The sequence below is a fragment of the Penicillium robsamsonii genome (assembly GCF_028829455.1).
Source record: "Penicillium robsamsonii strain IBT 29466 chromosome Unknown utg000002l_segment0_segment0, whole genome shotgun sequence".
NCBI lineage: Eukaryota > Fungi > Ascomycota > Eurotiomycetes > Eurotiales > Aspergillaceae > Penicillium > Penicillium robsamsonii.
Genome location: NW_026643220.1, coordinates 2191919 through 2210532, shown reverse-complemented (window position 1 = coordinate 2210532; position 18614 = coordinate 2191919). Strand labels below are relative to the sequence as shown.

General features: G+C 46.9%; 8 protein-coding genes across 8 annotated transcripts; 5 read left to right on the top strand and 3 right to left on the bottom strand.

Annotated features, from left to right (window-relative positions):
• Positions 1-191: 191 nt before the first annotated feature.
• N7447_004092 (LysM peptidoglycan-binding domain-containing protein) lies at positions 192-999 on the top strand (the record flags this gene model as incomplete). The annotated part of the gene is made up of 4 exons (XM_057228367.1): positions 192-237; positions 303-602; positions 679-885; positions 971-999. 4 exons carry the CDS (start codon positions 192-194, stop codon positions 997-999), a joined length of 582 nt encoding a protein of 193 aa, XP_057087708.1.
• Positions 1000-1097: 98 nt separating this feature from the next.
• On the bottom strand, positions 1098-2169 carry N7447_004091 (uncharacterized protein; the record flags this gene model as incomplete). Its single annotated transcript, XM_057228366.1, has 7 exons — positions 1098-1264; positions 1294-1430; positions 1457-1536; positions 1587-1622; positions 1675-1776; positions 2002-2136; positions 2164-2169. The coding sequence occupies 7 exons, from the start codon at positions 2167-2169 to the stop codon at positions 1098-1100; spliced, it is 663 nt and encodes a 220-aa protein (XP_057087707.1).
• Positions 2170-2691: 522 nt separating this feature from the next.
• N7447_004090 (uncharacterized protein) lies at positions 2692-3311 on the bottom strand (the record flags this gene model as incomplete). Its single annotated transcript, XM_057228365.1, has 5 exons — positions 2692-2811; positions 2881-2909; positions 2959-3089; positions 3138-3220; positions 3273-3311. 5 exons carry the CDS (start codon positions 3309-3311, stop codon positions 2692-2694), a joined length of 402 nt encoding a protein of 133 aa, XP_057087706.1.
• A 1629-nt stretch (positions 3312-4940) lies between these two features.
• On the top strand, positions 4941-5808 carry N7447_004089 (uncharacterized protein; the record flags this gene model as incomplete). Its single annotated transcript, XM_057228364.1, has 2 exons — positions 4941-5715; positions 5777-5808. The coding sequence occupies 2 exons, from the start codon at positions 4941-4943 to the stop codon at positions 5806-5808; spliced, it is 807 nt and encodes a 268-aa protein (XP_057087705.1).
• Positions 5809-7871: 2063 nt separating this feature from the next.
• Positions 7872-9173, top strand: N7447_004088 (uncharacterized protein; the record flags this gene model as incomplete). Its single annotated transcript, XM_057228363.1, has 1 exon — positions 7872-9173. The coding sequence occupies one exon, from the start codon at positions 7872-7874 to the stop codon at positions 9171-9173; it is 1302 nt and encodes a 433-aa protein (XP_057087704.1).
• Positions 9174-11024: 1851 nt separating this feature from the next.
• Positions 11025-12571, top strand: N7447_004087 (putative neutral amino acid permease; the record flags this gene model as incomplete). The annotated part of the gene is made up of 4 exons (XM_057228362.1): positions 11025-11903; positions 11965-12045; positions 12097-12472; positions 12531-12571. 4 exons carry the CDS (start codon positions 11025-11027, stop codon positions 12569-12571), a joined length of 1377 nt encoding a protein of 458 aa, XP_057087703.1.
• Positions 12572-13946: 1375 nt separating this feature from the next.
• On the top strand, positions 13947-16953 carry N7447_004086 (Short-chain dehydrogenase/reductase SDR; the record flags this gene model as incomplete). The annotated part of the gene is made up of 12 exons (XM_057228361.1): positions 13947-14322; positions 14409-14581; positions 14643-14877; positions 14956-15110; positions 15160-15182; positions 15557-15614; positions 15665-15734; positions 15801-15871; positions 15943-16008; positions 16064-16238; positions 16288-16641; positions 16691-16953. 12 exons carry the CDS (start codon positions 13947-13949, stop codon positions 16951-16953), a joined length of 2019 nt encoding a protein of 672 aa, XP_057087702.1.
• A 421-nt stretch (positions 16954-17374) lies between these two features.
• N7447_004085 (MBL fold metallo-hydrolase) lies at positions 17375-18579 on the bottom strand (the record flags this gene model as incomplete). The annotated part of the gene is made up of 3 exons (XM_057228360.1): positions 17375-17963; positions 18032-18172; positions 18230-18579. 3 exons carry the CDS (start codon positions 18577-18579, stop codon positions 17375-17377), a joined length of 1080 nt encoding a protein of 359 aa, XP_057087701.1.
• Between the last annotated feature and the right edge of the window lie 35 nt (positions 18580-18614).

Sequence of the window (18614 nt, the reverse complement as noted above, 5' to 3'; positions counted from 1 at the left end):
AAAAAGATACAGAAGTGAGCTGTTATCTCAGGTTATGGCATTACGGAACAAGTTACAAAATCCAGGGTTAAGTTACACGTCGCATTCTCCCAACTGATATTCCACATCCCTCCATGGCTACTAAGCTTATAAACTCAAGCATCAAGTGTACACTTTATTTCTCTACAAAGCCCAAATTTAAGCCTCGCACAATGCATCTTACAGCTCTTCTTGCCGTCGGAGAAGTCCCAGCAATAGGTGCAGCCCTAACTCCCGCGCTGTCAACTGCGACTTCGGAACCACTGCTGATTGGGGACTGTAAGTGACCGACTTGCTGAAGCTGAACCCTGGCATCACCTGCCCGAATCTCGATACCAGCAAGTCTTACTGCGTGGTTGGTACCGCCACGGATGAACCAACCCCATCCACGAGCTCAACAACCACCGCCTTCCAGCTAACAACCACTTATTCCGCTCCCAGCAACTCTCCCACTATGCCCGGCATTGCTTCCAACTGTGATGGCTTCCACAAAGTCTCATCCGGAGATCAGTGTGATACCATTGCCAAGAAATATAGTATCACCGAAGCCCAGTTCAAGAGTTGGAACAGCCAGGTCGACGCCAGTAAGTCTTTCCTTTTCTCCATGGCTTTCGTAGACATGGGGCTGCTACAAAGATCATAACCTGACAGCCAGTGCAGAATGCTCAAATCTTTGGCTCGACTACTTTGTCTGCGTACATGTTCCCGGCGCAGTCACCACCTCGGCCCCCCAGCCAACGGCCCCCACTGGACCAACACCCCATATGCCTGGTGTTGTCAGCAACTGCAAGAAGTACCACCTGATCAAGGATGGTGATAGCTGCTGGTCCATCTACACGGAGGCGGGTATTGCCTTGGCACAGCCCCGTAAGTGGAACTCGCAGGTAGATGCCTCGTGCAGCAACCTTTGGCTGGGCTACTATATCTGTATTGGTGTTTGAGCGGTTTTTAGCATCGCAGGTTAAGGTGGTCGGTGGTTAAGAGGGTAGTTTTTTGCAGCCTGAGTCAGCCAGTCCTCCGGCCTGACTATGTTGAAAAAATTCATAACAGACTCCAGAACCCTACCCATGTCTGTCAATCTAACATTGAAAATGCTCAAATAATATTCCTGCCTTGACCAGGAAAGGACTGATGGTTCTCGCCTCGTCTGCGGATTTCTCGCCAGCAACGCTTTCAATGTACATAGTCAACAATTGCTCATTCTGCGTCCTCTTCTCGCTCACATTCAATCCTGGTGCGACCCATCCTTCTCCATCAGTGTTAATATATTATTACGCAAGAGCCTGAATCCTATACTAAGCTTGATACTCCTACTAAGCTTGATACTCCGAGAATTAGCTTTCGTGCGTATCGACCTGCTCCCGCGTAAAGGATAAAGGGCATTTCCCATAGAATCTAAGGTCCAGCCAGTTCTAAAAGAGTTCTATCAGGCACGCACGATGCGGGAGAACGCCAATTTCGGAGACTTCTCCGCATCGAATTAATAAATCTCGGAACAGACGGGGTACGTTCATCGCCCTATGCGCTGGTTTATTCTTAAGGTTAAAATCTCATTGGCCTTTGCTAACTTTCTTTAGGACCATTCGTGCATTATAAGCATCTAGCTATCCTTATCTAGGGTATTGAAATGATCGCGCAGTTCCACCTTAGACATACCTTCCTCGTAATGGTAGTTCTGTGGCGGTTTAAGAAAGACTGGCCATTAGGACTACCGAAATATAAGAAGAACGGAAATCTACTAGAGGTCGATAAGGGATACTATTATGAAACGATCGTTGGGGAGACGAAAAAATTCTAGTTTAAAGATTTAAAAGTTTATGTTTCCTGTATTAAGATCGGTATAGTAGTATACTATAGAGTAGGCTGGGAAGCTTCCGCTTTAATATTTCGTTCGAGTCTAAAAGTTCTATAACACTTTATGTTACGTGTAGGAGTTCGGTTTATGCTTTGATATCTCCTTTATAAAAGAATGCTTGATCTTACTGGCTGTTCTTTGGTATTTGTGGTAATTCGCGCCTTATAATAGAAATCCTCAGGGTTAAAATTAAACACCCTATAAACAGTTAGTATATAAACTGTTAAAATATGCAGGGGACCCATAAGGCCCTTTATCAAAGTCTAGACTTAGGTTAAATTTATACCTACGGTCATAAAAAGGTCTAATACAGAAAGATAAATATAGATTAAGTTTATCGAGGTGCTTATTTAGTTACTCTATATCTGTTCGAAGATACAGTCCTCCATAAGCAGGGAAATGAATAGCTGATAATTAATCCTCAATCTAAGTCAAGTTTCTGATTAACTATAGCCAATCGAATTTAAGTATACTGCCCTAAACTTAAAACGGTAGAACACCGGCGGCGTTCTCCATGATGATATATTCTGCACCGACAGCATTTAAGCTGTTTAAAGACCAGGAAAGAACATAAGGGACAGGAATACTAGTGTGTTTTCTGACTTCTTCAGAGAATATTAGCCACTAAGGAGTATTAGCGACTAGAAAATGAATAATACCAATATAACGGACTGTATTTAAGAGCGCCGACTTCACCGGCTGTTATTAAGTTAGGCAGGCCAGTAATTCACTTCAGATCCATTATCATTTCTCATGGATCGGCCCGAACCGGAGTGGGGTAAAGGCCAAGTAGGTGTGTAGCATGCAATGAGTGATACTTAATTGACAAACTGAGCAATTGCTTCCTGATTATCACACCACCAGGTATTGTCCACAATGTTCTCGAAATTACTAGTTGGATTATCCACGCTTCCTCCTATTTCCTCCCATCGGTTCCACTGTGGAAAAAGATCTAGCATGGCACAAAGATTATTCCTTAAGACTTCGCAATTATGACCCGATTTTACTTGCAGCATATGCCATTCTGTGTTTGCATCTGAGACATTATTAGTTTATGCACCTTAACAGACCATGGCAGCACTTACAAACTCTCATACCTCCCGTGATTTTGATATGAATCCATTCCAACCATTTACCTGGCTGCCTGGCCGCCAGTGATGCATCATAAGTCACCACATTAAGATACTGCGCTGGAGAACGATCGTTTGCTTCGTATCTACTTTACGTTAGTCAACCGGTGGGATGACGATGATCGCAAACTTACGCATGATCTGGGTTGCATCTGTAATAGGCAGCGTGTGAGGGACCGTCACCAAATTTGACATAGTACGATTCTGATACTGTGGTCTACCTGAATAGTCAGAACGTGCCTCTTCTACCGAGAAGCCGATAGACTTACACGAGGATCTGGCGTGACGACCATGTAACAGACAACCATTTTCTAAAACAGATTCGAATATATCTCGAAAATTGCTGTAAGATAGATGAGACCGGGATGTCCCTTAAATAGATGGACCGCGAAGGGATTGCCATCTATTTAACATTATAAAGAGGAATCCGCCTGACCATAAATTTAAAGAGAGCCTGACTTTTGGCACCAGGGCAGCCTGGGCCTATTCCTTAGAATTAAATCATCCTTCTAATTTTGTATTCTAATTCGGCAAATTCATTACAAGCCACGTAATCCTATACTGAGCCTCACGGGCGGACTGCCGCGGACAGTCGTCGTCATTGGCGGCATAACTAAGGGGATCGTCAATGAGGGATTTCTACTATTGGCCGGCACCCCAGTAGTACGCACAGGGCGAGCAACAGATCTAGGGTAGCGATAGAACAGGCCCCTTCCCCACCTGTGAATGATAGATACCGGACGCAGAGTCGCGTCATGATCATATCGGAGATAGATCCGGTGCAATGCTCTCAAACAAAGACCCCTTAATGCTTGGCAGTTTATTTCTATGTAAGTGACAATGGCGTCTATTGCTAGTAAGGTATCTTATTCAAGGACTATCCTCACTGCAATCAAGTCGGTTAGGTGGACATTTTGGAATTAGGTGCGTTAGTCGCATTGGAACGGACAAGCTGGTCCTAACTAGGGTTGAGGATCCCAACACGGTTGCAGATCCTCAATCACTGGAACTCGACATCCGCCTGCTCGGACCCCCCTCCGTCCTTGATAGATAACTGCGAGTCGTTAGAAGCTCCGGAAGGCACCATCTTGATGTCGTACACCCATCTCTTTAGATGCTGACCATTCTCCAATCACGAAAATGTTCATATAAGCGAATTTTTCACCGGCAGAATCTTAGATAATCTCAGTTGCTTCATTTCACGTTGGGTCTTGATCTTGCTCTTGTAACGTAATTCACAATCGAGCCGCCCACACAATCAGCCCGCCCACCTCAAAACACTATACGATGGTATTTAGTCTACAGCTCGTATATGCATGCGCCCAAGGGCGGGCGGAGGGTCGAACTTATTGACCCGCGGGGCGTGTTTGCCGGTGCCTAGCTGCGGAAGCCTTAGCACCGCAGTTAGTCCTTCTACAGTGAAATGGGTCCACCGCTGCAGCAGGGCTGGGATAGCTATTGGGCAGGCTTCTGGCAGTGGCGCCCGCAGCACGGCTATTTTGCCTTTAAGTCCGCTTTTTACACCAAACAGACAAAAAACCATAGAATGGTGTTGTATTTAAACAGATTTAAACCTCAACAGAGGTCTGTTTAGGTTTAATGTTTTATAAATTGACTGTTTTCTGTTTAATTGTGCTGGTAATAGTTTTGAACTTTCTCATGTAGATGAAGTGTAACTTATGGGAGGCTCAGGGAAAAGTTTGGTTGGTTTTCTCGTAAAGTTATAAGCTCAGCTTCAGCCCCAGCCTCGCCCAAAAAAGCAAAAAATTGCTGACGGTACGGAGGACGTCCCCGTCCTTTCTGCCTTGCGCTGTGTTCTCTTGTAAGTGGTAATAGTAGATACCGGCTCGAGGATGGTTGAACCCGTTTGGCTCGAAAACATCACAACGCCATACAGAGTGACTACTATTCACAAAGATGGCCCTTGGTCAATAATCATGAGCGGCTCAAACACTGCAGCACTCCGCGTCTCCTCATGCTTCACTAACCTCGTTTCTAAGACATTCACCGTTGACATGGCCAGTTCCTGGCAAAACTGGGAGCCACGACTATCTTGGGACCGAAATAGCAATAGTTTCGATACCGAGTCAACCCGACGGCAGCTTGGTGCATTCTTAATACCGGATAGCCCGAATCATCGCGGTGTACTTGCACTTAATCCCAGGTCAGAATGGGAAGACTTTGACATGGGAATCAATGCCATCGAAAACGACTTCAACGAATTTGAGATTTATTTCCACCTCATAACTATATTCCTCAACCTCCTCCCAACACCACAACAAGCTCTTACGCCGCCGGACTTCCCACGCGCGAACCAGGGCATTCTCCTCTCGGAAGCAAACACAGCAGACACCAGCACAGCAGACCGAAGTTATACCGACATATTTAAAGATGTTCTACACGATACAAACAGTCCTGCTCTCGCCCTTCAAGCACTAATAACGCGAGGAACCCAAGCAGCATACTATGATGACCTGATGCGGGAGGACCCCATAGCGTCGGCATTAACCGCGTTTTCGTCCACCGATTTGATTCCAGTCCAGTTGGATGAGTTTGTTGCCGGTGTATCGATCATTGCGACGCATTTTATTATACTTGCGCTTATTACGGTGTTGTTTGTGGTTTATACCAGGAATCCGATGATTGGGAATAGCTGGCAGGCTGTCGCGCAAGTTGTCTCGGAGGATATGCTTCCGGTTTTTGATCAAGCGTGTATGGAAAAGGACGGGGAGGTAAAGAAACGTTGGGGAAAGGACCAGCTAGCGCACCATAGTGCCCTTCGATATTGGCCGAATGGGCGCGTAGATATTGGAGTCTAAGCGAAAGAGAGACTTGAGTAATACTAATAATATACAGGGTTATAAAGGTAGTAAGTATAGCTGCTACCTAAGATCTACCTTGCCATTCACGCAATCCTGATAAAGTTTGATATTTAGCGCTCAAATCGAAAAATGCATCAGCTTATCAGGAAAAGTATAGTCCTGTGTGCTCCAGGGGCGCTACTGCTGTCTCAAAGTCATCCGTCAAGGGCTAAGCCCGTATGGACCTAAAATAGGCTATATACAAAGAGGAATCGTTGAAGAGAGAAGAAAAGGTTCAAGTTAGTGATTGTGGAATGCAAACCAAGCGGTGAAGCCCCGGGGTCAGGATAACACAGTTCGTTTCCGACCTACTCGAATTTAAGGGCGTAAATGCTCCTAAATTGCAGCAAGCTTCCGTGGATATTAAAAATGGTCAGCTTGTTACATTCCGCCGGTTCGGCCATTTAAGACGTGGTGAAGAACTCGCTCTCCATTATATCGCCGTATAAGGACGAGCTTTGCCGGAGAGAGCCTTATCCCTCACTAATCGCGCAGTGACGCTGAGCAGCGTTCTCTCGGCAGTTTTTGCGAATAACTTAATGAGTTCGATGGCCTTATAAACTTAGTAGAAAATATAAAGGCGGTAATGGGGACATTTACCCACGGAAAAGCATTTTCTAACGACCTCCTGCGGGCTAAAGTTTCAGACAGGAGAGCCCCATAATACTAAGGCTCTTATAAACGACTAGTTCGAGGTCTTTACTAGGCTACTTAGTATAATTTAAATATATTTGAAAATGGAGAGTTTTACTATATAAGATTTTAATGGGGGTATAAGGCAGGTTCTATAAGGGGGATGTTAGATGCATCAGGCATAACATTTGATAGAACCTAGTTAGGCTGACAGCTCTCTCTCCTACTCTCTCTTCTCTCTCTCTCGTCCGTCCATCCCAATACATACAGCGTTTTCTCTACTGATTCTACATCTGTGTCTTATCTCTATGACTTCCTACAAAAAGATACTAACAGGGATAGGAAAGCGGTCCTATTCTAGCTAGAACTGGTGCCGCGAGTTCTAGGCTGACATTTCCTACATATTTTTAACAGGTCACTAGCAGATAAACAGAAGTGATGATAACTAACCACTACTAATAAAAAGGAAGATCGTAAAAAAATTTGAAAGAGACACCTAAAATAGGAAAGTAAGCTAGTTTACGCTAAATTGTGCTCTGCATCTTTCTACTTCATCCCACTTTATGAAACGTTGTTTTTCAGATCAGCGAGATATAGCTAGTCAGAGAAGAAGAATGCAAAGGGAGAACAGTTCACAGATAGTTCTCTCTCTACGCTTCTTTAAGAGAGAGGCACGATTAAACAGGCTGAAATAAGTCCCCACTGTTAACCACTGGGGAAGTCAACACAACAGTACGCATTAGGTTGTGTCAAATGTCAGATATGGGGCCTAGAGGCCCCATATAATTACCTTGGTTTTTGTGTGTGGTCTAGTGGTAAAATATGCTGTATTCTTCTCCCACAGATTGGAACAGATATTACGCTGTAACAGATAGACTGACAGACTAGATTGGTCAGACAGAATCAGTGCAGTAATATTTGAACAACGACTTAGATGACATTTTAGAGATATGGTTGGCTTTTTGCTAACCAGATCTAAGTTCTACAGAGAGTTTATTGAATAAGCAGAAAGAATTAATGTAGAATCATTCTTGAAAGGGCATGCTGTAGAAACATTGAACATCACAGCAGGAGATCAAACTTAAAAGCAGGCAGATGAAATTCCTGCGAATAGTTCGGCATGACTAATTACCCCTTTGATAGACCAATATCGCAGTCCTGCCAGAGCTCGGGCACAAGCAGCCCTAGTGCGTTTCACTGTGAGTCTGTTTCACGGGGCCCAGCTGCAGTATGTCAAAAGCTCTTGGCACGGTTACATACTGAAACAATCCTGCGCAATGATATGCCCGTCTTGGCTAATTTAGCCCTCGCTATAAATGCACGACGAATCCCAGTAGACTACCTACCAGTAAATAGTGAACAGCAATTATTACCATGTCCCCATCCAAATACGCCGCAGCGGCCCTCTTCGCCGCCAGTGCCTTCGCAACCCCGAACACCCAAGCCTCCACCACCCCCAGTACTACCAGCACAGAACCCTCCGAGTTCACAGCAAACCCCAATGTCGGCGCCGGTGGCAACACGTTCACCGACTCGCCCCGCTTTAGAGTGTACAGCGCAACAGGTGACGAAGCAGACAAAACCCTCCAGATGCTCGAATCCGCATATACCTGCTTCGTCACCGACCTCGGATGGCGCTCCTCCGGTCTCTCGTACAACTCTGACTCCGACACTGCAGATATTTGGTACAAGGAGAACATATACGCCGTTGATTCGCTCGACAGCGCCGCAGGTGTAATGGGCTCAGACCCGAAGACAGGCCTCAGCTTCGTGCAGGTCGTGAACACCTACCTTACCGATCCGTCGGTTACCGTCCATGAATACGGACATGCCCTTACGTATCACGCGCAGAACTGGGTCGATCAGACTGCCACAGGGGCTTGGTGGGAGCCGCTGGCGAATTGGTTCGCGGATACGTGGATGACGTCTGATCTTTGCGCGAGTGCGCGAGAGAAGTATTCCCAACAAGACAGGAATAGTATCATCGAGCTTCAGAAGGTGATTGGGGATAGCCACCAGGTTATTGTGGATGGAAGTGTGGATTCCGGCAATTATTACCAGAGCTGGCCTATCTTGTCCTACTTGACGAATAACCCGGATAACTTTACCGGATTGGGCCAGGATGCGGTGCTCAGGTTGAATCTGGAGTATGAAGTTGGGAGTAACGAGACTCCGTTGCACACGTTGCAGAGGCTGCTCGGGAATCGGGCGACGGTTCAGCAGGTTGTCGGGAGATACTGGGCGCATATGGCGTATGTGGACATTGGGAGTGAGGCTGCAAACCGGGCGTTTTTGGAACAAAGGAAGACTCTGGGTTATGAGAATCTGGACGGCAGTGGGCAGAGCTTTACTGTGAAGGCTGCCCGACAGCCGCAGTACTTTGGGGCGAATATTAACCCAATTCAAATCTCTGGCGAGGGGAGTGTGAGTGTTACTGTGAAGTCGAACTCGGCGTTTACGTCAACGCTAGCCGTGAGGAACATGGATAGTGGAGCGTTGAGATACGTTGATCTAGAGAATGGCAGTGGTGAGGTGACTGTTAGTGGGAGTGAGGAGGCCAGCCTTGTTGTTGTGAACACACCGGCGGAGCTGATACAGTATGATCCGTTTAAGCTGTCTAGCGAGGTCAAGTCTGGGTTGGACTATGCTGTACAAATTACTGGGGGGAGCTTTTAGGTACCTGGGACGGTGATCGCGGGCGATCTCTGAACTTGTATGTAGTTAGCGTTCCGATGTAAATAGTTGAGTATAGCGCTTATATATAACGCATAGTCGTCATTTCTCGAAGCAAAGCGTCTAGCTAGATTACGTCTCACCCTTTGAGCCAGCCAGTTGGAGCCTCGGTCATGTATAGACTTTGACATTTCCCATGGGCACCCTACAATCTTCGGCCCACTGTACATGCCTATAGATCCCATGGGACTCAAAGAAATTCCCATGCTAGCATAACTAACCTAAATCGGATGGAAAAATGCTGAGTTATCATAATAACTTACCGTTATTTACATTTGTTTTGTTAGTACTTATCTTCAACCATATTGTGCCATCACATTAGTTCAATCTTTATGGTATAAACCGGTATTTATTTATTTAATAAGTAAAATTTCAAGTCGAGTGATCTTCTTCGGTGATGTAAATAGACTGCGACATCGCCCGTCCATGGTGAGCGGTGGGCTATTTAGATTTTCGAGTGCCCGTCCATAACGCCCACCGCCCACGGGCATGCCCAGTACCAAGAAGCTACCTCTCATTATGTATTTTATTTTCGGATCCATGGAGACACTGTATGACGGCCACTATCGGCAGAAATTTGCAAGCAACAATAGGAGAGGGCCAAAGTTCCCCCGATTTTAAGTCGTATCGTCAATCGTGGATCTTCAGGCTATAGCTGGCCCCAGGTTATTGATTGCCTTGCACATATGATACGCATGGCTAGCGGATGTAGAAGACAAATGTCCCCCGGCTTTTTCCTGTAATATCCGAAAGATCTGGCTTATCTCGGGACGATCTGTCTTGAGAGATCCAGGCTGGACTGGATTCTCAATCGATATATTGTTTGCAACTGTTGACTTTCACCGATTCACGTGGCTTCCAAGAAAACCTCTCGTGAACAAACCCACCAGTAACTTACGCGAGATTAAGACCTCAATGAATTTAATTCATTAAGAGTGCGTAGTAGTTTTCTAAGGTTAAGATGATTAAAAGTACAATATAATAATATTACGGGTAATGCCGTAAAACTAAGTATTAAATACTAATTACGGGAGGTGAGCGGACTGGTGGAGATAAGATAGTGTGTTATCACGTGATTTAGATGGATTACCGGTCCGCTAACCTTTGGTCACAGAGCATCCCAAAGATTCTATTCTACATGTAATAATGCCTTAGGCCATGTAGCCTCACGTGACATGACCGCTCTCCCTTCTCTCTCGCTTACTCAACATCAGATGCACTCAAATTTATTAGCTATATTCTCGAGGGCAATCTTCCGATAATGAAGAGTTTACCTACGAAAATTATGACTCGAGGATATTTGGTTCTGTGATCCGCGCCGATATGCTTGTAACTAGCAAAGCTCTGAGTGTGTTGCCAAGAGAAAGCCCAATCATTTGTGGCCAAACATAGCCCCACGCCGCTTGTTATTTGCTGTGGATCACACATCTAGGTTGAACAGCGAGATGGCTGCAAGCTCAACTTTTCCTTGCCGACTGACCTTCGGGGAATCAGCGGCCCTGAACGAACAGGAAGAAGCTGATTCTCAATGATGTGATGCTGGCTATCCGGGCTATTTCCGTGAACATCGCGAGGTCAATAGACCAACTTCAAACCAGCATAGTCGCCAAAAACTAGTGTATATCAACTAGTGGCAATTGATCAACGCTTGTACTCCAGGGTCCACAGTTGATTACCGCCATGGGAGGTCTCTGAGAACAATACATTTGTAAGGTTTTTCCCACATCCCCCGGCTGTTGTCTCTGAAACATACCTTTCCCACGGGCAACAATTTGTTAGCCAAACTCAATCGCCATGACTATCAATGAGAAGGCAACCGTGGATGACACGGAGCTAGGAAGCTCTAGGGACTCCACTGAGGAGCATGAGGTCTTCAAGAAGACCGAGAATGGTGTCAGCTTCCGGGGTGTTGGCTGGTTTAAAGCGTGTATTATCTTCGTGAAGGTTCTCTTCGCGACTGGTGTGCTGTCGCTGCCAGCTTCGCTGTACTCCCTCGGTGCGGTGGGTGGCTCGATCAGTATCGTCGCCTGGGGCGCGTTCAACACTTACTCTTTCGTGATTCTGGGCGACTTTCGCAAGAAGCATCCTCACTGCCATTCCATTGCAGATATGGCGGAAGTTGCTGGCGGGTTCTTCGCGAAGGAGCTTACCGGGTTACTCTTCCTCATCGGCTACGTCCTTGTCGTGGGCAGTGGTATCATTGGGGTTTCAACGGGCTTGAATGCCCTCTCGCATCACTCTGCTTGCACCGTCTGGTGGTCTTTGGTTGGAGCGGTTGTGATCATTGCGACAGCTTCGGTACGCAAACTCCAGCATGTGGGCTGGCTCACATATGCAGGATTCATTTCGATCTATGCCGCAGTTCTGATCGTTGTTATCGGAGTCACAACGCGCGACCGGCCGGCCGCCGCGCCCCAAGAGGGCCCTTATGACCTCGGCTACGTCGCTATCAATAACCCCGGATTCGCTGCTGGCATGGTTGCTTCCAGTACTATCTTTGTTTCCACGGCTGGTACCAGCGCCTTCATCCCGGTGATGTCGGAGATGCGAAACCCGAAGGACTACAAGAAGGCGTTGTATTTGTGCATGATTGTGGTTAATGCATCGTACCTTGCGTTCAGTTTGGTTGTGTATCGTTGGTGTGGACAATGGGTGGCCAGTCCATCTTTGGGTGTATGTATCCTATGTTTGACGCTACCTACGGATGCAATTAGCTAATTCTTGTGATGTACAGAGCGCCGGCCAGACGATCAAGATGGTATCATACGGTGTTGCATTGCTAGGACTGGTTGTGAGCGCCACGATCTACTTGCATGTGAGTATCCCCCTCGCGACTTGTGCTTCCAGAACTGACTTTGCTATTTAGGTCGCCGCCAAATACGTCTTTGTGCGCATCTTGGGTAACACGCGGCATTTGCAGGCCAACACTGTCGTTCATTGGGCGACTTGGCTGGGCTGCACAATCAGTCTTGGTGCTATTTCCTTCATCCTCAGCGAAACTATCCCTATCTTCAACTATCTGGTTGCCCTGATCGGGTCCGTTTGCTTCGCCCCCCTTGCCATGTGTCTTCCTGGCTTCTTGTGGCTGCACAGCAACAGTCACTACCGGAAGGGTACACTTGTGCAACAGGTGATCTACCTGCTACACTGGGGAATGGTACTTCTAGGGATTTTCTTCCTTGTTGGTGCGACCTACGGCGTTGTCATTCAGATCATTGATGCCTACGCAACGGGAATGATCGGTATGTCTTGGTATACCCCAACAGTGCAGAACCTGCGACTGACAGTCTTTTTCATTAGGCTCCACTTTCAGCTGCCTCGACAACTCGAACTCGTCCTAAGCATGCGTTTTCGAGGAAATACTCTTTGTTTGGTCCAGCCGCCTAGGGATCGGCTCCCAGCTGGAGTCATATATATGCTCAACACCTGGTGTGAATGGTTATAATGAGGGCCCGGGTGGTCATAATGTAATGAGTTGTCATAGAATGGTATCAAATTTTGTATTCGAGACGTGCCTAACTCTCAATAGGTCTCGTTAGGGCCGCTAATGCAAACACTAGTCACTAATGTAGGTACCGTTCCCACTTGCACCCGAATTTGGTCCCCGTGTGGTCCCCGGACGGAGTTCCGCGTCCTCGGGAACCCACATGTTGGTGCTGCTCTAACCGTATTCAGTATGGCCTTTGCCTATCAAAACTTTGATTCCTTCCCGCTTCTCTTTTTTTTCAGACGTGAAAGGTTTTCTGCCCAGTGGTCCTCCCGAAGTCTTCACACTTTCATGACACACCATTATTTCAGTGCTCCAGACTCCATCGCAAGACTTGACTGAATCGCAAATTCGTGGTATCCCGTGTGGACCCACGTTAGGCCACGACCTTGCGGTTTTCGGCCTAGTCTCGTGGGGACTGACACTGCCGTCCATGCCTTATCGCAGCACCTGCAGTTAGCCGCAGGTATCTTGGCCGGGTGCTTCATCCCGCGTCGCACGACGCTAAGGCAGAACTTGAACAATTCTCACCAGGCCTCAACTTCTCGAAAACTGGCTCCCGATAAACAGGACTCGATTATTCATCTACGTGTCTCTATGTTGCCCAAGCTAGAATACGAACACAGCCCTTGAAATGGTGAAAACCAGCGCGTCGCGCCCGTTCAGCGGTACTTTAGCTGTACGTCAGTAAGTTAGTAGGTCATCACCAATAAATCTTTGGGGCTCTCTCTTAACAAAGATATATTCCATACCTGCTAGTTTCTGGTCTGGGCTCAAATTGGGACGTAAGCTCCAGTGGACGATTGCAATACATTGCAAGTCAAATGTGTGGGAAATGCTTCCCACAGGTGTGGGTTTTTGCTAAGAGCAACATATTCCCAGCCTCATGTAATCTCAAGGCTACTTTTTACCTTCCTTACCCCAACACGAACGTTGCGGCAACAGTACTCAATGACCGAATGAATTTATTAATTAACTACGCCGGCTATATATCGGGTATCCCCTTTTGGAATACCGGCATGGCAATAGTCTCGGCAATAATCCTTGCGGGGGCGAGCGCGGGGTATCCTATGCCGGCCTGCCATAGAAACGAAAACAAAATAGATGGATACAGGAAGACAGGCTGGAGATATAAGTGGGATAACCAAGGTCCGCAGTTCTCCATGTAACATTTCGACACCTAATCAACACCTCCAATCACACACTGTATACCTACAACCTAGTTGACCATGCCTCTTCCTAAATACACCTACACGGGCCCAATTGACCACGCCGTGGTGCCCGATCTCACCAAAGCCAAAGGCAAATCTGTCATTATTACCGGAGGTGCAAATGGAATGGGCGAGACCATGGTGCGCGCCTTCGTTGAGGCCGGCGCCTTCGTCACCTTTGGAGACCTTCACCCCCGAGGAGAAGATCTTGCTAAGGAATTAAACGCGAATGGTGAAACTGCCGCGTTTGTCAAGTGTGATATCACAGACTGGGACCAATTGATTACACTATTCGAGACGGCCAAGACCAAGAGTCAGCATAACAGCGTTGATATTGTCATTGCAAATGCCGGAATCTCGCGCGCATCGGGTGACAGTCTGTGGAACCTCGATGGTATGTCTCTCTATAACTGAAAGTTTAACATGCTCGAACCTAAGCTATATATAATCATACGAAACCAAAGCCCTGACAGTCCACAGACCCCAATGGAGCACCCACCAAGCCCAATCTCAATATCGTCCGTGTCAACATGGACGGGACATTCTATACCTGGAAACTCGCAGTTCATTATTTCAGAAAACAAGCAGATACCCCTGACCGCGACCGATGCTTCATCATGACTGGAAGTATGGTCGCATACATCGATTCGCCAGTAAATATATCATCTGATACTTGCATGAATTGAGTAATTCTATAACTAACCTCTGCATTAGGGAAACTGGGAGTACACAGCGACCAAGTACGGCCTACGAGGCTTCATGAAGACTGTCCGTCGAAGCAGCTGGGAGCAAGGAATCCGAATCAACTATGTCGCGCCATGCTGGATCAAGAGTGCTATCCGGACCAAGGAGTACGAAGCTTGGCTAATTGAGCGTGGTGTCGAGTTCGGTGAACAAGCTGATTGCGCCGGTGCAATGATCCGCATCGCCTGCGATAAATCCATCAATGGTATGTAAAGCCACACCCTTTCTTTATACCTTGTCTTTATATAAGACATTATAGCGATATTATAGCTAACCCTGCCAGGCCGCTCACTCATGATCACACCGAGGAGCATAGCCAAGGAGGGATTCATGGATGTAGACAGGGAAGACTATTCCGACCCCAGAGACGCATACTTCGCGAAAAAGCAAGCATCACAATTGGTCATCATCGAGGATAAATGGCTGGATGATTATAAAGTGAGAATTTACAAAGATTGATTCGCGTTCTGTTGCTGACTATCAGCAGAGACAGGGTCAAGGACGGCCAGTGTGAGTGCGAAGCTTGACTATAGGGGCACGTCTTGTCTAGTATTGAAATCAAATTAAGTTTGAATAGCTTTGTTTCACAGTAAATATCATGCACCCGAATCTTCAGTATTCGATGTCTTTCCGTGTACTCCGCTCGGAGTGTTCAATACCAAGGGTAGCCCCGTACGATAATCCGGAAAATGCTTCGGTCCAAAGTAAATGACGACTCGGTATGTCCGGTTATGTCGGCACCGCACAGCCGAACGGCAGATCCTAGTCAAGAGCACGCGTTAGTACAAAGGTAGCGAATATACATATAAAGCGGCTGTGGTTGAGATACTGGCACTCACCAAGTTACACAACATAGATTTGCAAATTATGACGGTTCCTACAAGCACTAACATCCCGGCCACTATGTACGCGTGGAGGAAACACAAGGGAAACCCCGAGCCTGTGAGTAACCGCGAATTTGCCGGCGGGAACTATTGCTGATAACCACACAGGTATGGGAAGAGGTTCCGGTCCCTGCGACGCCCAGTGGGGGATTCCTAGTGAAGTTGCTAGCTTCTGGGGGTGAGTATTTGATAGTTGTTGTTGACATCGCCGCTGCAGAAAATGATGCTAACAACTGTTTGCTAGTCTGCCATAGCGACCATTCACTTCTCACGAGTGAAAAGCAGCGTCCTTGGTTCCAAGAAAGATATACCCTGGTATTTCGATCATGTCCCATCTATCAAGACCCAGGAACTGCGACAGGCTGACCAGAATTTCTTGTTTTCAGGGTCATGAAGGATGCGGCGAGATTGTACAGATAGGCAACCAAGTGAAGGACTCCGGTTTCAGTGTGGTAAGTTGTGCAAATGCACTTCGAGGAGATGCAACAGGCCTAACAACCTACATAGGGGGATCGAATTGCGACTATCGCCGTCCCTGGCTGTGGCTCAGATGACTGCCCAGAGTGCTCACGGGATCTCGCTCAGCTATGTGAGCAGGCTCACCACGCTGGTATTGGCCAAGACGGTTTCTATGCCCCATATGCTGCCCTAGACCTTCGAGCAGTAGTTCATGTCCCGGAAGGTTCGTGTCCACGATGATCTTGTTCGACTCGATCTAACAAAATTTGTAGGAATTCCGTCATCTGTAGCAGCAGTAGCAACGGATGCTGTCAAAACAAGTTATCATGCCATTGTGAGACGTGCAGAGGTCAAGTCTAACGAGACGGTCTTTCTATTTGGCCTTGGAGGCCTCGGGTTTAATGCGTTGCAAATTGTTCTGCATATCGGGGCTAGAGTTATAGTTTCTGATATTCGACAAGAACGGTTGGAGGAGGCTGCGAGATTTGGTGTTCCTCGAGAAGATCTTGTACCAGCTGGAAAGTCAGTACAGGATTTTGTGCGCGAGAATGGGTTGCAGGGCAAGATTGATACCACATTGGACTTTGTGGGAACACACCAGACTTTCCAGGATGCACAAAACATTGGTAAGTATCCTGTAACTGAAGTAGTGTCAGAGCGCTGACCATTTCATAGTTCGCAGAGGAGGGAAGCTTTTGTGTGTCGGTACTCTTGATGACGAGAACACAATCGACATGAAGATTGGCATTCAGAAGAGACTGAGCATTATCTTCACATACGGTGGGCAATGGAGAGATCTTAAGGAAGTCCTGGATTTGATTTCGAAGGGGGTGATTAGGCCACAGGTAGAGACCGCCGACTTGAAGGAATTTCCCCAGGTGTTGAAGGGTGTTTGTGACGGAAAGGTGAAAGCCCGGGTTGCCTTGTTGCATGAATAGCATCACCACAACATACTGAACAACATCATATTCTTGTTCGAAACCATATGTAAATATGTATCATGATGCCAGTGAATCCAACTGTAAGCGAGTTATCCTATCTTTTTGTTCAAGTCGTTTTTCTATTTTGAATGACGTCGCTTTATCAGAAATACACTTCCTCAAATCCTCGAGCCGAAGTAGGTGAATGTTCCGATGATAATGTAGTATTTCTCTTTAATAAACGAAAATTAAAGCTACCGGAGTATGACATATTTTCTTAATCGAAATGTGACCCCAAAATATAATTGGCTATTTTGGCTACGGATATGAAGAACGTACGCAAGCCAATAGAGCAGTATTTACTTCGGCACTGCCTGGTAGAACATCCTAACATATAATGCCTTTATAATTCTCATCTATATGATAAAAAGGGTGCCCTTTACAAGCCTTTCGACTTCCAAAAGGGTTCCAGATCCCGAAACCAAGTCCACTTGACATTCTGGGCCCACCCCTTCTCCTTCCAACCATTGAGACTCAATGGGAAGTGGTCAACCCCATCTCTGACACTTGAATCATGTGCAATAATAACAAATATGTTCTCATCACAGTCCAATTCTTGCAGTTGGTCACGGGTCTTCTGCGCAAGGGGGATGTCGTGACCGAAACACATCTCGTAGACCGTATCTGTTGGCTTTCTTCCTCTGGTGTGCTGCATATCATCAAAAACACTGCCAGGGCAGAATGGTCCCTCACTCTCTGCATTATACGGGTGTGGAGAGATTGACGCTGGCACAGGGAGATATTTCGATGGCCGAAAGATGCCCGCGTAATGACAGATATCCCCTCCCATCATGACGAAAGTAGGGGGATCTACAGTCGTTCTCGCTAGACCGCAAAGATGCCCGATTGCATGTCCTGGGCTGTCCAAGAGGTAGAAAGATCCATCACCGAAGTAATCGACTGCTGGGAATTTTCCAATACGCAGGGCATCTGGCCCATCAAATTGAATCTCGCGCAGGGAGCGGCCACTATAATAAGTTAGATATTCAAATTCCAAAAGCTCTTGATGTTTACCCCGTAATGCACTAGGACTTACGCATAGTCGCTCTCCCGGATAGGAGATTTGGGATTGGCAGGATAACCAGGCAACATGGCATCCGAGAACCCGGATCCCACAATTAACTCAGTGCTGCTAGGGAAGCTGGATGGGTCCCCAATATGGTCCCAATGCCAATGGCTGTCAAGCGACTGTTAGCCTTCTGTGGAAACGTTCCAATGCTTCACCAACAAATACCTCCAGATAACTGCATTGATGCTCTCTCCAGAGATCCCGTTCTCTTCTAGGATATCGACCACGTTCTTTGATACTTGTATGTCGTAATTCGTGGTCGGTATATAATTTGCCACAGTGGGAGCGTAATTTTGATAATCCTTGCGGATACCCAGATCAAACACCAATTTTTGACCTGAGGGGTGTTCCAAAAGGAACGTCAAAACGGGTCCGGGTTTCTTTTTTTCCACACCAGGCACAGGGGGCTCCATGAACCGGTTGATGATAGCTGGCCCAAAATTGACTGGGTTGATCATCTTCACGCTCACCACCTCCTCGCCAGGAGGCAGCTCGATGTGTGGTCGACTTGCCATGTTTGCTCGAAGTTAGGATCTTCTTTCAAACACGA